The 10,741-nt window shown below is 51.8% G+C and overlaps 1 protein-coding gene across 1 annotated transcript in view; it reads right to left on the bottom strand.

Annotated features, from left to right (window-relative positions):
• Positions 1–6,546: 6,546 nt before the first annotated feature.
• Positions 6,547–10,741, bottom strand: part of gria4b (glutamate receptor, ionotropic, AMPA 4b) — a 518,469-nt gene continuing 514,274 nt past the window's right edge. Inside the window, exon 16 of the mRNA XM_072447035.1 lies at positions 6,547–7,746. Coding sequence (XP_072303136.1) covers positions 7,585–7,746 — 162 coding nt within the window. The 3' untranslated portion in view covers positions 6,547–7,584. The remainder of the gene's footprint in view (positions 7,747–10,741) is intronic.

Here is a 10,741-nt window from a genome sequence, read left to right as displayed (position 1 = left end):
GAATAAATGTATTAAAGTTCCTCTAATATAAAAGTGTAAATAAATGAATGCATTTAGATTGCAACATTTTTACGTGTATCTATTTTTAAACATTTCTACATATACTTTTATTTCACATTAACTTCCACATTAATTTATTTGCTTTTATTAAACATCTGAAAATGATATAGAACCCTCCTTCTGTCCTTAGACCCTCCTTCTGTCCTTAAACCCTCCTTCTGTCCTTAGACCCTCCTTCTGTCCTTAAACCCTCCTTCTGTCCTTAGACCCTCCTTCTGTCCTTAGACCCTCCTTCTGTCCTTAGACCCTCCTTCTGTCCTTAGACCCTCCTTCTGTCCTTAAACCCTCCTTCTGTCCTTAAACCCTCCTTCTGTCCTTAGACCCTCCTTCTGTCCTTAAACCCTCGTTCTGTCCTTAAACCCTCCTTCTGTCCTTAGACCCTCCTTCTGTCCTTAAACCCTCCTTCTGTCCTTAGACCCTCCTTCTGTCCTTAAACCCTCCTTCTGTCCTTAAACCCTCCTTCTGTCCTTAGACCCTCCTTCTGTCCTTAAACCCTCCTTCTGTCCTTAAACCCTCCTCCTGTCCTTAAACCCTCCTTCTGTCCTTAGACCCTCCTTCTGTCCTTAAACCCTCCTTCTGTCCTTAGACCCTCCTTCTGTCCTTAAACCCTCCTTCTGTCCTTAAACCCTCCTTCTGTCCTTAGACCCTCCTTCTGTCCTTAAACCCTCCTTCTGTCCTTAGACCCTCCTTCTGTCCTTAAACCCTCCTTCTGTCCTTAAACCCTCCTTCTGTCCTTAGACCCTCCTTCTGTCCTTAAACCCTCCTTCTGTCCTTAAACCCTCCTTCTGTCCTTAGACCCTCCTTCTGTCCTTAAACCCTCCTTCTGTCCTTAAACCCTCCTTCTGTCCTTAGACCCTCCTGTCCTTAAACCCTCCTTCTGTCCTTAAACCCTCCTTCTGTCCTTAAACCCTCCTTCTGTCCTTAAACCCTCCTTCTGTCCTTAGACCCTCCTTCTGTCCTTAAACCCTCCTTCTGTCCTTAGACCCTCCTTCTGTCCTTAGACCCTCCTGTCCTTAGACCCTCCTTCTGTCCTTAAACCCTCCTTCTGTCCTTAGACCCTCCTTCTGTCCTTAGACCCTCCTTCTGTCCTTAGACCCTCCTTCTGTCCTTAAACCCTCCTTCTGTCCTTAGACCCTCCTTCTGTCCTTAAACCCTCCTTCTGTCCTTAGACCCTCCTTCTGTCCTTAAAACCTCCTTCTGTCCTTAAACCCTCCTTCTGTCCTTAGACCCTCCTTCTGTCCTTAAACCCTCGTTCTGTCCTTAAACCCTCCTTCCTCCTTCTGTCCTTAGACCCTCCTTCTGTCCTTAAACCCTCCTTCTGTCCTTAGACCCTCCTTCTGTCCTTAAACCCTCCTTCTGTCCTTAAACCCTCCTTCTGTCCTTAGACCCTCCTTCTGTCCTTAAACCCTCCTTCTGTCCTTAAACCCTCCTCCTGTCCTTAAACCCTCCTTCTGTCCTTAAACCCTCCTTCTGTCCTTAGACCCTCCTTCTGTCCTTAAACCCTCCTTCTGTCCTTAGACCCTCCTTCTGTCCTTAAACCCTCCTTCTGTCCTTAAACCCTCCTTCTGTCCTTAGACCCTCCTTCTGCCCTTAAACCCTCCTTCTGTCCTTAGACCCTCCTTCTGTCCTTAAACCCTCCTTCTGTCCTTAAACCCTCCTTCTGTCCTTAGACCCTCCTTCTGTCCTTAAACCCTCCTTCTGTCCTTAAACCCTCCTTCTGTCCTTAAACCCTCCTTCTGTCCTTAAACCCTCCTTCTGTCCTTAGACCCTCCTTCTGTCCTTAAACCCTCCTTCTGTCCTTAAACCCTCCTTCTGTCCTTAAACCCTCCTTCTGTCCTTAAACCCTCCTTCTGTCCTTAAACCCTCCTTCTGTCCTTAAACCCTCCTTCTGTCCTTAGACCCTCCTTCTGTCCTTAAACCCTCCTTCTGTCCTTAAACCCTCCTCCTGTCCTTAAACCCTCCTTCTGTCCTTAAACCCTCCTTCTGTCCTTAGACCCTCCTTCTGTCCTTAAACCCTCCTTCTGTCCTTAAACCCTCCTTCTGTCCTTAAACCCTCCTTCTGTCCTTAAACCCTCCTTCTGTCCTTAAACCCTCCTTCTGTCCTTAGACCCTCCTGTCCTTAAACCCTCCTTCTGTCCTTAAACCCTCCTTCTGTCCTTAAACCCTCCTTCTGTCCTTAAACCCTCCTTCTGTCCTTAGACCCTCCTTCTGTCCTTAAACCCTCCTTCTGTCCTTAAACCCTCCTCCTGTCCTTAAACCCTCCTTCTGTCCTTAAACCCTCCTTCTGTCCTTAGACCCTCCTTCTGTCCTTAAACCCTCCTTCTGTCCTTAGACCCTCCTTCTGTCCTTAAACCCTCCTTCTGTCCTTAAACCCTCCTTCTGTCCTTAGACCCTCCTTCTGTCCTTAAACCCTCCTTCTGTCCTTAAACCCTCCTTCTGTCCTTAGACCCTCCTTCTGTCCTTAAACCCTCCTTCTGTCCTTAAACCCTCCTTCTGTCCTTAGTCCCTCCTTCTGTCCTTAAACCCTCCTTCTGTCCTTAAACCCTCCTTCTGTCCTTAGACCCTCCTTCTGTCCTCAGACCCTCCTTCTGTCCTCAGACCCGCCTTCTGTCCTTAGACGCTCCTTCTGTCCTCAGACCCTCCTTCTGTCCTTAGACCCTCCTTCTGTCCTCAGACCCACCTGTCCTTAGACCCGCCTTCTGTCCTTAGACCCTCCTTCTGTCCTTAGACCCTCCTGTCCTCAGACCCTCCTTCTGTCCTCAGACCCGCCTTCTGTCCTCAGACCCTCCTTCTGTCCTTAGACCCTCCTTCTGTCCTCAGACCCTCCTGTCCTTAGACACGCCTTCTGTCCTTAGACCCTCCTTCTGTCCTCAGACCCTCCTTCTGTCCTCAGACCCGCCTTCTGTCCTCAGACCCGCCTTCTGTCCTTTGCTCCTCCTTCTCGGCCAGGAAAAACTAGAAAAAACCTCCTTGGGAAAAGTATAAACCTGAGTTAGTTCCACATGAAGGAGGATCTGACTCTCACAGACGAGAGGGAGACTGGAGCTGGAGCCACTCAGGAGGAGAACCAGTTCTTCAGGAGGAGAACCAGTTCTTCAGGAGGAGAATCAGTTCTTCAGGAGAAGAACCAGTTCTTCAGGAGGAGAATCAGTTCTTCAGGAGAAGAACCAGCTCTTCAGGAGGAGAATCAGCGGAACCCGGTGGTGGACACCGGAAGTAAGGGATGCCGTCAGACTGAAGAAGGAGGTCTATCAGCCCACTCTGGCTTGTGGGTCTCCAGAGGTCATCGACGGGTATCAGCAGGCCAAGCGAGCCGCGGCTCGTGCTGTCGCAGAGGCAAAAACCCGGGCCTGGGAGGAGTTCGGGGAGGCCATGGAGGAGGACTATCGGTCGGCACCAAAGAAATTCTGGCAAACCGTCCGGCGCCTCAGGAGGGGGAAGCAGTGCCTCACCAACACGTTTACGGTGCGGGTATGATCCCTCTGGACTGGCAGGCCGGGGTGGTGGTCCCTCTGTTCAAGAAGGGGAACCGGAGGGTGTGTTCCAACTACAGAGGGATCACACTCCTCAGCCTCCCGGGTAAGGTCTATTCCAGGTCCTGGAGAGGAGAATCCGACCGATAGTCAAACCTCGGATTCAGGAGGAGCAGAGTGGTTTTCGTCCCGGTTGTGGAACACTGGACCAGCTCTATAACCTCCATCGGGTGCTCGAGGGTTCATGGGAGTTTGCCCAACCAGTCCACATGTGCTTTGTGGATCTGGAGAAGGCTTTCGACCGTGTCCCTCGGGGTGTCCTTTGGGGGGTGCTCCGGGAGTACGGGGTCCGGGGCCCTTTTCTCAGGGCTGTCCGGTCCCTGTATGACCGGAGCAGGAACTGTGTTCACTGCAGTAAGTCAGACCTGTTCCCAGTGCATGAGGGACTCCTCAGGGCTGCGCTTTGTCACCAGTTCTGTTCATAGTTTTTATGGACAGAATTTATAGGAGCAGTCAGAGGTCAGAGGGTGTTGTCAGGGGTCAGAGGGTGTTGTCAGGGGTCAGAGGGTGTGGTCAGGGGTCAGAGGGTGTGGTCAGGGGTCGGAGGGTGTGGTCAGGGGTCGGAGGGTGTCCGGTTTGGGGACCACAGGATCTCATCTCTGCTGTTTGCAGTTGGATCGGTGCAGCGGCTGCAGTGATGCAGTCGCTGCATCGACTGTTGTGGTGAAGAAGGAGCTGAGTCCAAAGACAAAGCTCTGGATTTACAGGTCGGTCTATGTTCTGACCTCACCTATGGTCATGAGCTTTGGGTAATGACCGAAAGAACAAGATCGCGGATACAAGCGGTCGAAATGAGTTTCCTCCGCCGTGTGGCTGGGCGCTCCCTTAGAGACAGGGGGAGGAGCTCAGTCACACGGGAGGAGCTCGGAGTAGAGCCGCTGCTCCTCCAGTTGAGGTGGCTCGGGCATCTGTTCCGGATGCCTCCTGGGCGCCTCCTTCGGGAGGTGGTCTTCCACCGGGAAGAGGCCCCGGGGAAGACCCAGGACACGCTGGAGAGACTATGTCTCTCGGCTGGCCTGGGAACACCTCGGGATCCCCCCGGTGGAGTTGGAGGAGAGGGAAGTCTGGGAGTCCCTGCTTAGACTGCTGCCCTCGCGACCCGGCCCCGGATAAGGCGGAAGAAGATGGATGAATAGTCTAAAGAATAAAGTCTAAAGACTTTATACTTTATTCCCCTGCTCCCTGTACCTCTGTCACCTATCAACAGAGACCCGCCGCTAATGCTAATGCTAATGCTAATGCTAATGCAAAGACCGCGGAAAAGAGGAAGAGGAAGTGAAGGCATTTTTGTGCCCCTGCTGCTGGCCAATAGTGAAAAATACACAATATCTGTAAGCAGTTTTTCATGGCGTCTTGAGGAGAATATAACCCACGAGTTTCAAACAAATCAGACAATGTTGAGTTTTTTACACAGTGGGTAGGGGGCGCTATAGAGTACATTTGTTACATGGTATTAATTATTTCCACTCAGACCATAAAAACACATTAGTGAGTGAAATATGAGCTCCGCAGATCATTTCCATGAGGCGTGAAAGAATTAAGCCTTTTTTGAGGGCGTTTAAAGGGGGCCTCACACCGCGGCGTCAAATTCGCGCCCGACTCAAAAGTTGGACGCCTGTACATTTGAAGACGGACTATCTGCTTTAAATGAGAGCTCCTGGTCCAATAAAACTCTGAGGTTTCTTAAAGTAGAACTGGAGGCTTCACTGACATTGTCCAGTGTGACTACAAACTGGTACATATCAGATAAATAGGATGTAAACCAGCTGAGGGCGGGGCCTCTGAGGGCGGGGCCTCTGAGGGCTGTTCCTCCGACACCTACATCACATTCTAACCTCTGCAGTAGGGCTCTGGACCCTGCTGTGGTGGGCTCTGAACCCTGCTGTGGTGGGCTCTGAACCCTGCTGTGGTGGGCTCTGAACCCTGCTGTGGTGGGCTCTGAACCCTGCTGTGGTGGGCTCTGGACCCTGCTGTGGTGGGCTCTGGACCCTGCTGTGGTGGGCTCTGAACCCTGCTGTGGTGGGCTCTGAACCCTGCTGTGGTGGGCTCTGAACCCTGCTGTGGTGGGCTCTGGACCCCCTGCTGTGGTGGGCTCTGAACCCTGCTGTGGTGGGCTCTGAACCCTCCTGTGGTGGGCTCTGGACCCTGCTGTGGTGAGCTCTGAACCCTGCTGTGGTGGGCTCTGAACCCTGCTGTGGTGGGCTCTGGACCCTGCTGTGGTGGGCTCTGGACCCTGCTGTGGTGGGCTCTGAACCCTGCTGTGGTGGGCTCTGGACCCCCTGCTGTGGTGGGCTCTGAACCCTGCTGTGGTGGGCTCTGAACCCTGCTGTGGTGGGCTCTGGACCCCCTGCTGTGGTGAGCTCTGAACCCTGCTGTGGTGGGCTCTGAACCCTCCTGTGGTGGGCTCTGGACCCCCTGCTGTGGTGGGCTCTGAACCCTCCTGTGGTGGGCTCTGAACCCTGCTGTGGTGGGCTCTGGACCCCCTGCTGTGGTGGGCTCTGGACCCTGCTGTGGTGGGTTATAAATAGGTCTGTAGTTTAACAATAGGTCGGGATCTAGATGAGTCTTTTTCAGAAGAGGTTTAATGACGTCATGTTTGAAGGACGTGGAACATAAGCACTTTCTACTGAAGTATTTATTATATTCAGAATAGAGTCTATAATTCTGGGGAGAATGTCTTTGAGGAGCTTGGAATGGGGTCTAGGACACAAGTTGAGCTTTTAGAGGACATAAGGGCTGTTCTCTCTCTTGATCAACAGCTGAACATTTCTACATTTACAGCTGGATTTATCTGAGACGTTAGATTTACAGCTTGGGCTTGTTCAGGGCGAATATCGGGGGTAATTTCATTTCATGTATATCTTCTTGTCATTTTTGGCGGTTCATCCACAGTTTTGCCCCAGCGGAGAGACCGTCTGAACCAATCAAATCAAAGAAAGACAGATCAGCCGACCCAGTTTGAAATCCATCTTTACTTATAAAACCAAAATAAAGATGTACATTTGAAGTTACAGTGGATCTCCGAAGGTAAATGTCATGAACCTGAAGTTTTGGGCCGCTGCTTTGGTCCATCCCAACTCTTGTGGCCTTTTCTTCTTTTTTCCTTTAGCGTTATCGGGAGACTGGAGAGGACTTTGCTACAGTGTCCAGCTTTGGGTCAATCACACACAAACATGGGAGACTACATAAACATACAATGCTTTTTCAATGTCAAGATACACCCATTTAGTGGCATTCCCCAGTACAAAAAAAAGTTATTTTCCGGGTATCTCCTGTTGGGGGCGCTGTGCTGTGAAGAGTTGCCTTTGGACATTCAGTATTATAGATTTGTAGTCGGGTATCGTAGAATCAGGGCAGTTGATACCATTACATTTGAAATCAACAACAAAACACGACACTTCTGGCTTCTCATTTCTGTCTCATCTTTCCATTATTGCGATGAAATCTTGAAATATGATTACAAAAGATCTGTAAGCTACTCCGCTATGTACATGTATTTAAAAAGCAAGCACAGTAGTCCCTATGTACAGCTATAATCTTTTTATGGAATATACATATTTACGCGAGTTCACAGTTTGTCTATCTTTTCTCGTATAGATTATTTCTCTCAATAGCGTGAATACAAATTTCTTTGTATTATAATGGCACTGAGGCGACCCTGGCCCCATGTTGATATCCAGGAAGTCTCTCAAGTGCTCCGTTATATCACAGTAAGAAAATAACAAACAAAAAACAAAAAAAAGCACAGTTTCAAGTGGACAGTTTTCTGGTCGTAATCATACACTTTGATATTCTCTCCATCTGGCAAAAAAAGAAACAAAACTTGATCTGGAATCTCTTTGCTCAGTAAAAAAGATTGTCCGCCTCCTGTCCGCAGTGGTGACCCGAGCACCGGTCAGTCTTCGTGGTCCAAAGTGTAAGTACTTTTTATTACTATAGTTTATTAGGAGTCTGTTATTATTGAGTAAGGCACTTGTTGGCGTTTTGGTTTTCAGGGCAGCTCGGAGGAGACCAGGGCCAGGCCGGAGCTCTGGCGCAGCGGCCCGGCGTGGACCGCTTTGGGGCAGTCGGGCGTCAGTACGCGGCCATTCTCACCCACGCTGCCGGTGATGGACAGGCGCGCCTTGTTCCTCATGGCTTCGGTGAAGGTGAGCTGGAGGAGCAAGAAAGACAGAGTAAAAACACAGAAATGTATGATGAGTTGGATGAGTTTGGTGAGTTCGACGAGTTGGGGGAGTTGGATTCATCGGGTGTGTTGCGTGAGTTGGGACTATTTGGTGAGATGGGTGAGTTTGGTGTATAAGGTGAATTGAGCGCATTGGGTGAGTTGAATAAGTTGAATGCATTGGGTGAGTTGGGCAAGTTGGGTCAGTTGGGTGTGTTGGGTGAGTTGGGAGAGTTGGGTGCGTTGGGTGAGTTGGGTGAGTTGGGTGAGTTGGGAGAGTTGGGAGAGTTGGGTGCGTTGGGAGAGTTGGGTGAGTTGGGTGCGTTGGGTGAGATGGGTGAGTTGGGTGCGTTGGGTGAGATGGGTGAGTTGGGTGTGTTGGGTGTGTTGGGAGAGTTGGGTGAGTTGGGTGTGTTGGGTGAGTTGGGTGAGTTGGGAGAGTTGGGTGCGTTGGGTGCGTTGGGTGAGTTGGGTGAGTTGGGTGCGTTGGGTGCGTTGGGTGAGTTGGGTGTGTTGGGAGAGTTGGGTGAGTTGGGTGTGTTGGATGAGTTGGGTGTTGGGAGAGTTGGGTGCGTTGGGTGTGTTGGGTGCGTTGGGCGAGTTGGGTGAGTTGGGTGAGTTGGGTGTGTTGGGAGAGTTGGGTGAGTTGGGTGTGTTGGGAGAGTTGGGTGAGTTGGGTGTGTTGGATGAGTTGGGTGTTGGGAGAGTTGGGTGCGTTGGGTGTGTTGGGTGCGTTGGGCGAGTTGGGTGAGTTGGGTGCGTTGGGTGCGTTGGGTGAGTTGGGTGTGTTGGGAGAGTTGGGTGAGTTGGGTGTGTTGGGAGAGTTGGGTGAGTTGGGTGTGTTGGATGAGTTGGGTGTTGGGAGAGTTGGGTGTGTTGGGTGTGTTGGGTGCGTTGGGTGTGTTGGGTGCGTTGGGCGAGTTGGGTGCGTTGGGTGAGTTGGGAGAGTTGGGTGCATTGGGTGCTTGGGTAAGTTGGGAGAGTTGGGTGTGTTGGGTGTGTTGGGTGTGTTGGGAGAGTTGGGTGCGTTGGTTGAGTTGGGTGCGTTGGGTGAGTTGGTTGCATTGGGTGCGTTGGGTAAGTTGGGAGAGTTGGGTGTGTTGGGTGTGTTGGGTGAGTTGGGTGTGTTGGGAGAGTTGGGTGCGTTGGGTGTGTTGGGTGCGTTGGGTGCTTTGGGTGAGTTGGGAGAGTTGGGTGCGTTGGGAGTGTTGGGTGCGTTGGGTGAGTTGGGAGAGTTGGGTGCATTGGGTGCGTTGGGTGCGTTGGGTAAGTTGGAAGAGTTGGGTGAGTTGGGTGTGTTGGGTGTGTTGGGTGAGTTGGGTGAGTTGGGAGAGTTGGGTGAGTTGGGTGCATTGGGTGAGTTGGGTGAGTTGGGTGTGTTGGGTGAGTAGGGTGTGTTGGGAGAGTTGGGTGTGTTGGGTGCGTTGGGTGAGTTGGGTGCGTTGGGTGTGTTGGGTGAGTTGGGTGTGTTGCATGAGTTGGGACTATTTGGTGTGTTGAGTAAGTTGGGTGAGTTGGGAGAGTTGGGAGAGTTGGGTGCGTTGGGTGAGTTGGGTGCGTTGGGTGAGTTGGGTGCGTTGGGTGAGTTGGGTAAGTTGGGTGAGTTGGGTGTGTTGGGTAAGTTGGGTGAGTTGGGAGAGTTGGGTGCGTTGGGTGAGTTGGGTGAGTTGGGTGTGTTGGGTGAGTTGGGTGAGTTGGGTGCGTTGGGTGAGTTGGGTGCGTTGGGTGAGTTGGGTAAGTTGGGTGAGTTGGGTGTGTTGGGTGAGTTGGGTGCATTGGGAGAGTTGGGTGCGTTGGGTGAGTTGGGTGAGTTGGGTGTGTTGGGTGAGTTGGGTGAGTTGGGTGTGTTGGGAGAGTTGGGTGAGTTCGGTGAATTGGGCGCATTGGGTGAGTTGAATAAGTTGAATGCATTGGGTGAGTTGGGCAAGTTGGGTCAGTTGGGTGTGTTGGGTGAGTTGGGAGAGTTGGGTGCGTTGGGTGAGTTGGGTGAGTTGGGTGCATTGGGAAAGTTGGGACAGTTGGGTGCGTTGGGAAAGTTGGGAGAGTTGGGTGTGTTGGGAAAGTTGGGTGCGTTGGGAAAGTTGGGACAGTTGGGTGCGTTGGGAAAGTAGGGAAAGTTGGGTGCGTTGGGAGAGTTGGGTGCGTTGGGAGCGTTGGGAGAGTTAGGTGCGTTGGGTGCGTTGGGAGAGTTGGGTGAGTTGGATATGTTGGGTGCGTTGGGAGAGTTGGGTGCGTTGGGTGCGTTGGGAGAGGTGGGTTAGTTGGGTGTGTTGGGTGAGTTGGGTGAGTTGGGTGAGTTTGGTGAGTTGGGAGAGTTGGGTGAGTTGGGTAAGTTGGGTGAGTTGGGTGTGTTGGGTAAGTTGGGTGTGTTGGGTGAGTTGGGTGAGTTGGGTGTGTTGGGAGAGTTGGGTGAGTTGGGTAAGTTGGGTGAGTTGGGTGTGTTGGGTAAGTTGGGTGAGTTGGGAGAGTTGGGTTAGTTGGGTGCGTTGGGTGCGTTGGGAGAGTTGGGTGCGTTGGGTGTGTTGGGAGAGTTGGGTGCGTTGGGTGAGTTGGGTGAGTAGGGTGTGTTGGGAGAGTTGGGTGTGTTGGGTGCGTTGGGTGAGTTGGGTGCGTTGGGTGTGTTGGGTGAGTTGGGTGTGTTGCATGAGTTGGGACTATTTGGTGTGTTGAGTAAGTTGGGTGAGTTGGGAGAGTTGGGAGAGTTGGGTGCGTTGGGTGAGTTGGATGCGTTGGGTGAGTTGGGTGCGTTGGGTGAGTTGGGTAAGTTGGGTGAGTTGGGTGTGTTGGGTAAGTTGGGTGAGTTGGGAGAGTTGGGTGCGTTGGGTGAGTTGGGTGAGTTGGGTGTGTTGGGTGAGTTGGGTGAGTTGGGTGCGTTGGGTGAGTTGGGTGCGTTGGGTGAGTTGGGTAAGTTGGGTGAGTTGGGTGTGTTGGGTGAGTTGGGTGCATTGGGAGAGTTGGGTGCGTTGGGTGAGTTGGGTGAGTT

Source organism: Eucyclogobius newberryi, unplaced genomic scaffold (assembly GCF_026437365.1).
Source record: "Eucyclogobius newberryi isolate DKJ021-1_F unplaced genomic scaffold, fEucNew1.0.hap1 SCAF_15, whole genome shotgun sequence".
Taxonomy (NCBI): Eukaryota; Metazoa; Chordata; class Actinopteri; order Gobiiformes; family Gobiidae; genus Eucyclogobius; species Eucyclogobius newberryi.
Note: the sequence above shows the minus strand (reverse complement) of the source record. Positions and strands in the feature narration are given on the sequence as shown.